This window comes from Ictidomys tridecemlineatus, chromosome 2, assembly GCF_052094955.1.
Source record: "Ictidomys tridecemlineatus isolate mIctTri1 chromosome 2, mIctTri1.hap1, whole genome shotgun sequence".
NCBI lineage: Eukaryota > Metazoa > Chordata > Mammalia > Rodentia > Sciuridae > Ictidomys > Ictidomys tridecemlineatus.
Genome location: NC_135478.1, coordinates 90,524,672 through 90,538,283, shown reverse-complemented (window position 1 = coordinate 90,538,283; position 13,612 = coordinate 90,524,672). Strand labels below are relative to the sequence as shown.

The window sequence follows — 13,612 nt, the reverse complement described above, 5'->3', positions numbered from 1 at the left end:
AGAATGCTGGTGCCCGTGGAATGGGCACAGGCGTGGGGCCTCCAGGAGAGCTGCAGGCCCCGGCCTGTCCTGACAGACGGCTGCCAGCCGGCTCCAGGTGGCCGTTGTCAGTGGAAGCGGGGCCAGGGTGGCCAGATCCTCTCATTTCCCAAAAGAAGCCAGCAATTTGGAACTCTTCTGGTTTTTAAATACTGGCTCAATATATATGCACATATTTTCATGTTCACAGAACTTTATGGAGGTATCATTTACATACAGCAAAATGCACAGATCTTAAATGTATGACTTGATGAATTTTGACAGCTCCAATATTTTTAAAACACTATAGGATTCAAAAAAATATGGTTCTGGGGTGCATCTGGCCCTAGGCCCATCTTTCATGACCCGTCTCATGTGCCACATGACCCTCACGAACAAGGTAGGACATAGCCGTGTGCACACGGGCACACAGCTGAGCACAGAAGTGGGCTGATGATAACATACCATCTCATTATTCCTCACTCGAAGAGCACAGACTCCCAACTCTACCATTTGCTGTGTGACTTTGCACAGGTTAGTTCACCTCTCTGAAGTCTTGTTTTCTCTATTTGTAAGATGGGGGAGATGATGGCGGCGCAGACCTCATACAGCTGTTGTTCAAATTAATCTGGTTCACGCAATAGGCACTTAGAACAGTGCCTGCGCAGAGTGAATGCATTCTATGTGTTCACTGTCGTCTTCTGATTACTAGACCTCTGTTTTAGAGCAGTTTTAGATTCAGAAGTTGCACTGAAGGTGTGGAGTGGGTCCACACCCTCTGCATCCCTGCCCCCCACCTCCTCGCTGTGAACTTCTAGTGTTTGCAACAGTTGACGGGCCTATATTGATGGTCATTATCAGCCAAAACAGCAGTTCTTGAGGAAGCACCGTGTCGTGTACACCGTGTACTCTGTCACAGTGTCCCGCAGAATGGCTCCGCCGTCTCAGGGCTGCTGCAGAGAAGGGTGCTGTGCTGATGAGCATCTTTTGACAAGGTGCCCACTCCCTTCCCTCCTATTCAGGAATGCACAGCTCACTCCCTGAGGGAAGGGGACTCTAGGGGTGGACGCCAGACTGTTCTAGTGTGCCTAGAAGGGAAGGCGCTTGCCCACTTGGGGTGGGAGGGGTCACACAGATTCCAGCACCCCCCCCCCAGCCACAGACTGGTTCTGAGTTCACCCCCATGGGGTTCTTGCCTCCACCTCTCCTGTATGACTTGGAGCCACTGTCTCAGCCTCTCTGGGCCGATAACACAAAAGCCATCTTCCTGCCTGGGGCTGCCCTGGCGATGTTTGGCAGCTCAGATGTGCTAATTCCTGTGAAGGGTCCTTATGCCCTATAAAAAGCTCTAGATTAAAATTGAAAGGTATTATGATTACAATGTTATGCAGAAAAACTGAACTTCAGGGAACTGGCCTTGAGGCCTGAGCCAAGGGAAAATTGCCTGGTGGCTGTGCATAGGGCCTCTGTGGCATGTGTCTGTGGCTTGTCCCTCTGGGACAAGGCAACCAAAGAGTCCACACAACAGGACCACCTTCAGCCGCAGTTCTCATCAGGACCAGGGCACCCGCGCCTGGCTGTTGGGTTTCGTGGCCAGCCGGCCACCTACCAGCTGGCCCAGAGCCACACCCGTGGTGTGGGCAGCTCCCCAAAGGAAAACAGGTCGCAGAGGCTTCCCAGAGCTCAGGACCGCGTCTCCACGTGCAGCCTCATCCTCGGCCACACCCGGACTTGGCAGGAAACATGACGCCTCCGCCCTGTCTCCAGTCCAGCCTGGCCGAATAATTGATAGCTTTCCAGCTCATTATATGTGCCCGTGGTTGATTTTTTTCCTCATTACCCCCAAGCAAAATTTATTTGTAAGGCACTAAAGAAAGCCTCCTGTCCCTTTTATGCTGGGAGCCCTCCGAAGAGAAGTGAAATTGTGTATTCACTGCTAAAAAAAGCCTCAGCTTATACAATTTTAACAATAGAAAAATGATCTCTGTGCTTCGGTGCGTGGATGCTTGGAGGGAAACAGGCGGGCTGCTCAGGTGGCTGGTGAATTACACATGAGTGGTTCGCCTTTGTTTTGAGTGACAAGCAATTTCAATGCCGTCTTACGTGGAGGCCTGGAGAATGTTTTTTCCCAGGAAGAGAGAGGGAGACGAGGCAAACGGGGAGAAAAAAAGGAAAGGAAAAAAAAAATAGCTTCCTTTTCGAACTGAGAGATTATATTAGTTGCCGCTGAGCGGAGGTGAGAAGTTAGAGTTTCATTTGATAATTATAAAATCAGTAGTTTGTGATTGGCCGTAATTGATGATTACACCGTTGCTAATAGCAGGTCTGGCAGCCCGCGCGCGCGGGACATTTCATTTTTGCGCTGCTTCTGAGCCGTGAAAGCCGGCCCTGCATGGAGCTGCGCGGGGTGTCTCGGGGAGCCTGACAGACGCATTCTGGGGCCTGCATTATGTGGGATAAAAGTGTTCTTAGTGCCGACATTTGAAAACACTGTGCTCTGTGCCTTGTTTTTAGCCTGGGAGTAATTACAAATATTAGAATAAAACTGCACAGGGGTCCTCTCCCTGCCCATTGCCCCTGGCAGAGCCTAGAGTGGGCTCCCTGGGTCTCTACCAGCTTCATGAAAATCCTTGTGGGGTGGGGTCCGTGTGCGGGAGGGAGGGAGGAACGTGTCTGCCTGGGTGATTAGAGTCAATGCAAAGCAGAGTTAGGAGGGGCCCCAGGTCTGTAGCCCTGCACTTCCACTGTACAGATGGGGAATTAGGCTCAGCAGGGGGCGTGGCTTGCCCCTGGGGACAGGCTGTGGGCACTGGTGAGACAGGAACTCGGGTCCCTTCACTTCCAGGTTCAGTTTTGCAGGTATTTCCTACCTTGCCATGGGCTTCCCTGGGAAGAGGGCTGGGGACCTCCAGGCAGAGCCCACCCTCCGTCCCCTCCCCTCTGTGGTTCATTCCTCTGGGAGCTTGCAATAGGTCTGCAGAGAGTGGTCAAGGTGTCAGCCTCATTTGGGTTGCTCAGAGACTGTCTTTCACTGTCCTCTAGGCTCAGGGAGGGAAGCTCGCAGGGCGGAAGGATGACCCCAGGGTGCCTCTTGGATTCCTTCTGGTCGTTTCTGGGTCTGTCATTTATTCAGGATTGACTAAATGCCCCTTATGCCCAGGCTATCCTGAACTCTGAAGGAGAAGATCATAGCAGTGGCCATTAGAGATTTTCTAGTTGTTCATGCCTCGAACTGTGAAGTTGACCTTGACTCCCGTCTTCCTCTCATGCACCCATATCTGCTCTGTGCTCCCCCAGAACAAATCCTGTGGCAGGATCTTCAAAACAGATCTAGAATCCAAGCACTTCTCCCCACCGCAGCCACAACCACCCATCACTCGCCTGAACCCAGGGCCTTTGCACATGCTGTTCTCTCTGCCTGCAGTACTCTTCTCCAACATCTCCCCATGGATTCATTCCGTCCCCTTCTATGAGTCAGCTCAGGTGTCCTCTTTTCCCAAGGCTTTTCCTGGCCCTATATGCAGTGCATGCACTGCCCTGGACTCTTGTCCCTTTCCTGTTTCATCCCCCGCCCCCTTGTACTTGGCCATTTTTCCATGTTCTACATCATGGGTTGTTTTATTGCCCATGTATGCTTTTAGACACGTCAGTTCCACCAGGCTAGGTGCTTGGGTCAGCCTTGCTTGGTGCTGAATGCCCAATATCTACAACAGCCCCATCCCTAGGAGATAACTCTGTGGATATCTGTTGTGTTGATTGGACATCTGCATTGTTTTTACGTTTTTCATGCGTTGTTCCCTCTCAGTTTTTTAAGTGCCAGACTCTGCCCTCTAGAAACTCACAGGCTGGCTGGAAAACTGAAACAGTGTCCACACGAAAAGCCAGCAGCATTGCAAACAGGCACAGTGGCGCACACCTGCAATTCCAGCAACTCAGGAGGCTGAGGCAGGAGTATTGCAAGTTCAAGGCCAGCCTCAGCAACTTAGCAAGACCCTGTCTCAAAGAAAAAAGTAGGGGCTGGGAATGTAGCTCAGTGGCAAAGCACCCCCTGGGTTCAGTTCCCAGTACTAAAAAAAAAAAAAAAAAAAAAAGGATGGCACAGGTCTGCCCTTCTTCATTGGATGGTGCCCGCTGCGGTGTTCAGAGATCAGGATGCCCGTGATACTGGCTGAGCACAAGCACGCCCCATAGCAATGCTGGCAGAGTTGGGGCACCACTGTCTTCAGACACCTCTCAGGATCCAGATGTGTTTGGCTCCGGGGGATGGAGTGGGCAGCCGGTCAGCAGGCTCTGCCTGGGGTATGGTCATGACCATGTCCCTGACTGTGCCCAGGACTCTTGCTGGGCAAGATAGTGAAAGGAGTCTGGAAGAAGCCACTGGACCCGCAGCCCTGGAGGAGGATGGGTCTGAGAGCTTAGGCTCTGAATCAGTGACTAATGATTTGTGCCCCGAATTCAGAGTAAATTAGTGATTTACACCTAAAAATTCAGAACAGGGGGCCAAATACAAGAATTTAGTTCCCCCCATCCCTCTCTGGAATGGGGCCTCCCAGGACCCCCAGGTCTTAGAAGGCCAGGGGAGGCCCCAGGCTCCCGCCCCATTTTGGCAGGAGCCTCAAGAGCCCAGATCAACGAAAAACAGCAACGGAAAACAAAAGTCAAACTCTTATTTCTTATTTAAGCCCTGACATTAAATTGTAATTTTCATTTGCTCAGCCACATCAAAGATTTATGGCCCAGAGAGCGTCAGCACTCGCCCGGGACCCAGCTGCTGGCAAACACATCCCTCCCAGCCCAGCCCACCTGCCCTGCAGGTCCCCACTCTTTGGGTTACTCGGACCCCTCACAAGGCCCCGCCCACCAGGCGTAGCGCAGGAGGCCTTTACCCTTCCCGCCCTGGTGTCCTTGTGCCAGAAACGGGCCAGAAGAGCCCCTCCTCCCGTAACTTGCGCAGTGGTTGGCACCGCGCCTGGCACAGCACCAGTGCTTGCCTCGTCATCATTGATGATGATGAGACCCAGGCCAAGCAGGAGCCATGGTCCCTGTCCCCTGGAGGAAGGAAGTCAGAATGTTACCGCACAGAAGGGGGCTCCACATGTTCTCTGGTAAGCGAGGACCTTCCGGGAGGTCTAGGAGACCTCCCTGGGGTGCGGGGCTCCCCGCTTCCTCTGCAGCCTCACGGAAGGTGGGCATGTGTTTGGGTGCCTCCCCGCAGGGAGCTCAGGACCTTATAATGCAGCCTGTTTTGAGAGCTTCCCTGAAATTTCCCTCTCCCCCCCCCACCCCACTTCTGGAATCTTGATGGTCAGAACCGATCTCTCCGCAGAGCAGCTGCAGTCCCGGCCCTTCACTCCCAGGGCCTAACTCCCAGCGCCTCCTGCGTCTACCTGAGCCTCTCCCCTGAGCCACCCTGTCCTCTCTCCAACTGGGCTGCCCCTTGCTCTCTGCTTACCCCCTGGCAGCCCCCGGAGAAGAAGCCTTCAGGAGGCGTTAACGTCCTGAGCTGATCCCTATCCTCCCAGAGCTCATTCCCAGGCCTCCTTAGCAGCGCTCAGAGGTGCCAATCCGAGACCCTCAGGCTGCCTCCTTTCCATTGCTCATCAGTCTTCAGTGTCTTCCAGAATTCCCGTCATCCCAGACCCCACCCCATCCCAGAACCTCCAGCCCCTCCCTGCCAGCCCCAACCCAGTCATAGCTGGCAAGCTGTTCTCAAAGTGTGCTCCATGAAACCGTAGTTTCCAGAGTCATTCCCTGAAGAATGCTGGGGCCAAATATATTTGGGCAAACGCTGGGTTAAACCGAGCTAAAGAGGAGTTTTTCTGGTTGGACCAGAGCATCCAGGATACTGCTGTTTGGTGCCTGCTCAGAGGGGCGTGCATTCTCCACCGCAGGCCCCCTGTTCGTGCCACAGGACTGACACACTTGGAGAAGCACTGTGGGTGTAAGTCCAGGGCCTGGAACGAGGGGCATCTGGGCACTGGTACCTGTGCAGCTAACTGGTTCCCTCATCTCGGCCACCAAGCCTCCCTGAGCCTCTGCTTTGTCCTCTGTGGAATGAGGCAGCAGCAGTTCCCCATCTGAGAGGCGAGGAGGGATTCTAGGGATAGAGCGCTGAGCGCAGAGAGGGCGGTGGTCTCCAGACTTCATGCCCCAAGCTGCCACCTCGGCACGTGCAGCGCCTTCTCACAGAAGTTCAGCCTGTGGGCCCCCGAATATGCTGTTTAAGCTCCTGAGAGACGAAAGCCTGGCAGCTAGGGCAGGCTGTGTCTCTCTGGCTTCATCACCTCTGCACCTGCCCTGTCCCTACTCAGGGACCACACACACGCCACCCACATGGCACAGGTCAGTGCCACGAAGATGCTGTGCTGTTCCTGATGGTGACCTTCTGAGGCTGACCCCTGCCACTGCCTCCTCCCTCTCCCCCAGATGTCCTTCAGGATCTTTCACAAGCCAACTCTGTCATTCCAGACACTCTGCCCTTCTGTGCCATGAGGCAGCCCTGTCCTGGGCACGTGGGTGCAGCATGGAGTGGCAGCCCTTGAAAAAGCCATTCTGCGTGGTTAGAAGAGTGGCAGACACATTAGGAAGCTTTCCACCAGCTTCCATGGCAGAACTGGGGGTCTTTCTGCACAAATACCTTCTTTTCCAGGTGGGGATTATTCTACCCACTTGATGGACCAACAGACTGAGGCCACGTGATGCTTAGTAACATTAGCCCGAATCTAGGTCACTCTCTAGAATCCAGAATTTAATGGCCCCGTCTTCTAGAAATGGACAGAGTCGTTATCCTTAAACAAGATCAAGTGAAGCAGGACAGCCAAATAGAGTCCTGGAGAGCCACACTTACGGCGGGATGTGCTAATGTGCACTGACTCTAACCGAGGGCCGTTCCGGCTACCTCTTGATCTCTGCTTTTGAAAACATCATCCAGCTATAGATGCAGTTCTGAAGTACAGGTTGGCAAGCATATCTCTGTAAGGGGCCAGAGAGTCAATATTTTAAGCTTTGCAGGTCACGGGGTCTCTCACAGTCCAGAACTCTGCCCAGAGCATAAAAGCAGCCGTAGTAAGTACAGAAATGAATGGCTATGACTGTTTTCCAATAAAACTTTATTTACACAAATAGATGAAGGACCAGATTTGAGTTTGCCAACCCTTGGCCTATGTATTCATTGTCCAGTAGAAATAAACTGTAAGCAACTCAGGAGGCTAGGGCAGGAGTGCAAGCTCAAGTCCAGTCTGGGCAACTTAGTGAGACCCTGACTCAAAATGAAAGGTGAAAAGAACTGGGCATGTGTGTCAATGAGAGCAGCCCTAGGTTCAATTCCCAATTACCCAGGTACATAGCCAGCTACCTAGGTAATTTAAATTTTTCTAGTAGCTACATTTTTTAAAGTAAGAAGCAGGTGAATTTAGTTTTAGTAATATCTTTTATTTAGTCTAATCTGTCCATAATATTGTCATTCCAATGTGTGATCAATATAAAATGATCACTGTGATCTTTCACGTGTGTGTGTGTGTGTGTGTGTGTGTGTGTGTGTGTGTGTGTTTTAGGCTTACAGCTCACCTCAGCTTGGAAGATTTGCATTTCAGGTGATCAGTAGCATGTGGCTGCAGTATTGGACACTTAGCTCTCATGGGAACATGGGCGTCATAAGGAGACAGTCACAGAGATAAACCCACATTCTACACTATGCAGGGAAAGTAGCAGGGGCCGTGGGCAGGGCCTGGACTCCTCCAGCGCTCAAGAGTTCCATTTTAGAAGTCGAGGGGACCGCCTGTGCCTTCCCCAAACCCCATCCGACACCATGAGGCCACTGTGAGCGGGGAGCCTTCGGCTTTCTGCCCACTAATCTGCTAATCCTCCAGGGATCAGAGAGGAGCTGCTTTCATTTCTTGTAGTTTCTGTGGGCTCCAGGTTTGCCACCCAGCAGCCTCTAACCTCCCACAGCCTTGAGGACCTGTGAGGCAGTGAGGTCCAGGCCCTAGTGCCTTGGCCACCCCTGGCCGAGGGGGCTGGTGTCTAAATTCAGAACAGCAATTCAAATCCCCAAGAGCTGGTGTAAATCCTGGACTTGCCATTTGTTAACTGGGTGACCTTGGGGCAAGAAACTTACTGTCACTGAGCCTTGGTTTCCTCATCCATACACTGGGGATAATGGGAGCCTCAGTTCACGGTTGGTGTGTCCACACAGATAGAAGATCAGGAACAGAAAGCATACCTGGTGCGTGGTACACGCAAAGTGCCATTGTTAGCCCCCAAGGGTGCCCCCAGCCTTTGTATTCCTTGCCCCCCAGCTGCCAGGAGACCCCAGCACACGCTTACACCTCCTCCCACATTGCGTGGTTCCTCGTAGCTGAGTCTCCCCCGCAGTGGTGAGACCCCAGAACCAGAACTGCATCTTGTCCCATCTCAGCAAGAACAAAAATCTGCCTGTATTTGTGATTTTTCCCTTTGCCTTGATTCTAGAACATTCTTTTTGCCCTTTTCCTTCTGGGAAGATGATTCCTTATGTTCCACATCAAAGTGGGTCAGCCTCCCCTGACCCACACCCTCTGCAGGCACCCGTGCATTTCTCCTTCCAAGCATGTAGCACTTGTAATTAATGAGTCGTCTGGGGAATTTGCCTTAATGTCGGCCATGGAGAGGGGCCCGAGCCTGCATCTTCCATGGCTGGTCCAGCCCAGAGTGCTGGGCACATGGCAGGCCCTCAGGAAGCATCTCTTACTCTGGAAAGTCAGGGAGGAGCAGTGGGAGAGAACTTTGGTAACTGGTCTCTTTTAATCACTTGTTCAGCATCAGCCATATTTCTCTCTCCCCGTCTTAATTAACTACTTCTACATGGGCCTTGTAAAATCTGCAAACCAATAGAAATACAATGTGACAGATGCAATTTTGTATTTTCTAGAAGCCATATTTTTTAAAAGGAGAAAGTGATTACCTGTTAGCACTTCAATATATAATCAGTATTTAAAACAACGTTGAGGGCCCAGCGCAGTGGTACACACCAATAATCCCAGCAACTAGGAGGCTGAGGCAAGAGGATTGCAAGCTTGAGGCCAGCCTCAGCAACTTGGCAAGACACTGTCTCAAAAAATAAGAAAAGGGCCCCAAGTTATAGTTCAGTAGGGGAGAACACCTGAGTCCAATCCCCCTGTACAGCAAATTTTTAAAAAAATTTTTTAAATGTTGAGCTATTATTTGTTTTTACTGTAACTTCAACATCCTGTGTGTATGTCACACCATACATCTTGACTTGGATACACCATGTTTCAAGTGTTTAGTAGCCACACCGAACCACCATAGTTCAAATTCTTCTTCCCAGAGTGCACTGCTGTGGGGCGGAGCCTTCCTCTGGTGGCCTCTGTAAGGCACCAGAGAAGAGCACAGCTCAGGTCAGCATGTGGCACTAGGCAGAACCGGGCACTCTTCCTGGCGAGAAGGAAGGTCTTGGACACAACTGAAAATAATGTCAAGGGGCCTCATGGGTGCCAGGAGTGCTCCACGGGACTTTATGTGTTTTAGGTCATGTGATGCTCTCAGCACCCCTTTGTGGAAGATTATTGTATTGTCGCCCCCATTTTACAAATGGAGAGATAGAGGCACAGGGTCTTAAGTGACTTTTCTGTCCCAGGACACACAGCGAGTCAACAGAGAAACTGGGATTTGGACCTGGGCCGCCCAGCTCCAGGGCCTGTCCTTGGTCAGTCACTTTTCTCAATGAATGGTCCCCTACCATTGGGAGACCCAGGATGGTGTCATGGTTAGGACCTAGAGTTGGAGGCAACCCACTTGATTCCCTTGTTCAATAAATTATGTAATCCCAGCAGCTGTGGAGGCTTCGGCAGGAGGATCACGAGTTCAAAGCCAGCCTCAGCAACTTAGTGAGATCTTAAGCCATTCAGTGAGACCCTGACTCTAATAAAATACAAAATAGGGCTGGGGGTGTGGCTCAGTGGTTGAGTGCCCCTGAGTTCAATCTCTGGTACCATAGTAAATAAATAAAGTTGAACACTTCCTGTGTGCTCAGAGCACACTTTAAGGAGAAGATATGAGATGGTGCCAAACCCTAGGTCAGTGGCCACCAGGCCATTCAAGAGTCATGTGTCCACACTTTTCAGGATAATGTCTGTCTTGCCCAAAACATCTCATGAAGTCTCCTTAAAGGAGAGAAATCCCAGATCAAGAGAATGATGGTGTGGACGGGGCTCTTCCTGGGATTACCCATTCTCCGTTATCCATTCGGTCAGCAATGATTGAGCACTTTCAGTGTGCTGGACACCATTCACCTATCTTTCAAGAATTTTAACAGTTTCTCTCTAATTTTCAATAGTTAGAAATATTTCCAAGGTATGTCCCAATTTTTCCCAAAAACCTATGTTGTATTTGAACTTCTGGTATTGCTCTTTTATAACAAAAATATGAGTAATGACTGTGAATAACCTATGTTTGGTGCTCTTAGGCAGCTTCACCTAACCTAGGAGTTAGGTCCTATTATTTGCTCCTCATTTTACAGACCAGTAAACTGAGGATCAGAGAGGGGCAATGACTTGCTCAAAGTCACACAGCCTGGACACTGGCTGGGCCAGAACCCAGATTTCCTAACTTCAGAGCCCACACTTGGAGTCTTCATCTTGTCTACCCCGTCCCATGTTTGTCCAGATAGAAAATGGCCACATTTCTTCCAGACCCAGGTACCATGGTTACATGTAACTCTTTCTTTTGTTTCCAAAGGTGGTGGCCCTTAGTAAGAGAAGCCAGGAGGCAGAGGCGGCTTTTCTGAGTGTTTACAAGCAATTAGTTGAAGCACCAGGTAAGAAACACTTGGTCTCCGTAATTGAATAATTACAGAGTAACTGTCATGAGGACATGGCACCGTGTCTCCTGGCGGTGGGATCTGGGGACAGGCCCTCTGGGGGGCCTTCCTGGGGACTTGGTGTCTGCACATTAGAACCCCCCACCCTGGGCTACAGAAAACAGAAAGCACCAACCCTCTCTGCCAGGAGGGGCCACGGGAGGCTCAACCTTTCCCCAGAATGTCACGGCCACCTCAAAACCTTGATGCTGAAGGACAGACAGACCCCAAGAGCACAGACCGAATGGTTCCATTTAGAGAAAACACAGACGCAGGCAACGTGAACTCTGTCGACACTGCTCACGGTGGCCAGAAGGGAGAATAGCCCCGTGTCCGTCAATGGATAAATGGGTTTTGAAAAAGTGTCCGTCCACACGGTAGAACATTATCTAGCCGTGAAGAGGAGTGACCTCTGACGCGCTACAGCCTGATGCTGAGTGAGAGCCAGGCACGGGAGGCCACGAGTCGTGTGATGCCATTATCAGGGCATGTCCAGGAAAGCCAAGTCCAGAGATAGAAGCAGTTTGGCGGTTGCCAGGAGCGGATGGGCAGGGCAATGGGGAGCCACCACTGCATGCGTATGGACTTTCCTTCTGGGGAAGATAAGAATGTTCTGGAACTAAAGGCAGGTGGGGTCGCAGGACTTGGTGATCATACAGATGCCACTGAAGGGTTCACGTTGAAATGACGACTTCTGTGTCAGGTGAATGTTACCACAATTGGAAAAAAAATCAACTTGTGCTGTTGGAAAGCCAGATAGTGGCTGTCCTTGGGGAGGCGATGTCCCGGGCAGGGCCTCTGCGGGCTGGGTACTGTTTCTTGGTCTGGTGACAGAGGGATCAGTTTGGAGAACTCAGCTGCACATTTTGGACATAGACGTATGTCCAGGGATGTGAAGTCCTCTTTCCTCGCCACATTCCCTTCTACTGACACAGAAATAGAAGCCCAGAACGGCTGCTTGCTTTGCTCAGCAGTGCCGGCCCCCCAGCCCCTCCCCTTTCAGGCGTCCATGCTGCTGCAGGAATCAGTGCTGTTAGGATTTGGGGTCAGGGTCCATGAGGAGGAAAACGAGATCCTGCCTGAGCTGTGTGACCGTAAGGCCAAGGCTGTGAGAGGACAGAGCTGTCCTGTTGAATGTCGAGGTCATTTGTGGGTCTTTGCATTTGGGGTGGAAAGTCCCTGTTGGTCTGTCTTGGGCAATTATAGTGGGTTGAATAATAGGGGGAGTATTGGGCAGTGGCGGAGGGAGGTGGGTCTGTGTTGGCAGTGGGCCCCCAAGATTATTGTCAACCAAGAACCTCAGATTGTAGCTTGTTTTTTGAAAATAAGGTCTTTGCAAATGTAATTGGTTAAGCATCTCAAAATAAGATCATCCTAGATTTAGGGGAGTCCTAAACCCATCAACTGAGGTTCTTATCAGTAGAGGAAGGACCAAGGACCCTCGCTCAAGAAGGCCAGTGGGGACAGAGGCAGAGAGAAATGGGAGGATGCAGCCACAAGACAAGGAGTGCCACAGGCCATAGCAGCCAGGAGCACAGCCCTGCCAACATCTTGACTTTGGGCTTGTAGTCCCCAAAAGTAGGAGAATCAATTTCTGTTGTTCATACACCCCACTCCCGGTGCTTGGTGGTGCTTTATTACCACAGCACCAGGAGACCCATTCAGCGGGGTTGCGGAGCCTTGCCCACCAGGAGCTCCCAGGCTGGACAAAGAGGGTAGTCCTCCAGCATGTGGCTACTCAAAGCGTGGCCCACAGACCAGCAGTCTTGGCCTCTCCTGTGAGCTAGTTAGGATCGGGTCTTCTCGGGCCCACTGCATCACTCTGCCTTCTAGGCAGCTCTGTGGGAGATCTGTGAGCATGTGGCAGTTGTGTCCTGATAGAGGAGCTACACCTTCCAACTCTGCATGTGGACAGGCTCATGTGGGTCCCTTTCTCATGGCACAGAGAGGCAGGACTCAGGGCTCGGCACAATCAACAAATACTAACAGAGCCTGTCCCATGCTGCAACCTGCAGCAGCGTGCAAGTCCACGTTGGGTTCTCACAGCTTCTCTGGTGCCATAACCATAGTGGTGGCAGGTATTTCTCTCAAGGAGGAGGCCAGGGCCATGTCGGCAGGGCCATGTCGGCAGGGCCATGTCGGCAGGGCCTCGCTTGTTCTGAGGCTGTAGGGGATCCTTCCTGCCTCCCCAGCTTCTGGTGGCCCCTGGCATCCCTTGGCTTGTGGCCTCATCACTCCAGCCTTTGCCTCTGGTGCCACGTGGCCTCTCTGCTTCTCTGTCTCGGCTCTCCGCTTTCTCTTGTAAGGATGCTTGTCGTTGTACTCAGGGCCCATCTGGATGATCCAGACGGTTTCATGGAGACATCCTCAGTTACATCTGCAAAGACACCATCAGATGAAGTCACAATTGTGGGTTTGGGGCTCAGGACAACAGATGCATATTTTGGGGCCTATTGAGCCCCCTGCTCAGGCATCTGTTGCCAGGTCCCCGGCTCCACCCAGATCTGCACTCGCAGTGCCATGGGCTTTGTGTTCCCCGAGGGGATGTGGCATATGCTGCAGCCCAGCTCATTACCCACAGTGGGGACACAACACCCACGTAGCCAGCAGTACCAATTGCCGCCTTTGTACTGATTTCCCCACTCTCATAGGTGGGATCTGGAAAAATGCACCTTATGTCCCACCCCTTTCAATCCTTTGGGACAGTCTTATTGACAAGTGACATTGAAAGGTGATGCA

General features: G+C 51.7%; 1 protein-coding gene across 14 annotated transcripts in view; it reads left to right on the top strand.

Moving 5' to 3' along the window:
• Cux2 (cut like homeobox 2) overlaps positions 1-13,612 on the top strand; it is a 230,097-nt gene that overhangs the window by 168,805 nt on the left and 47,680 nt on the right. For all 14 annotated transcript variants that reach the window (XM_078039148.1, XM_078039141.1, XM_078039140.1 and 11 more), the window contains one exon: positions 10,753-10,831. In XM_078039148.1, coding sequence (XP_077895274.1) covers positions 10,753-10,831 — 79 coding nt within the window. The remainder of the gene's footprint in view (positions 1-10,752; positions 10,832-13,612) is intronic.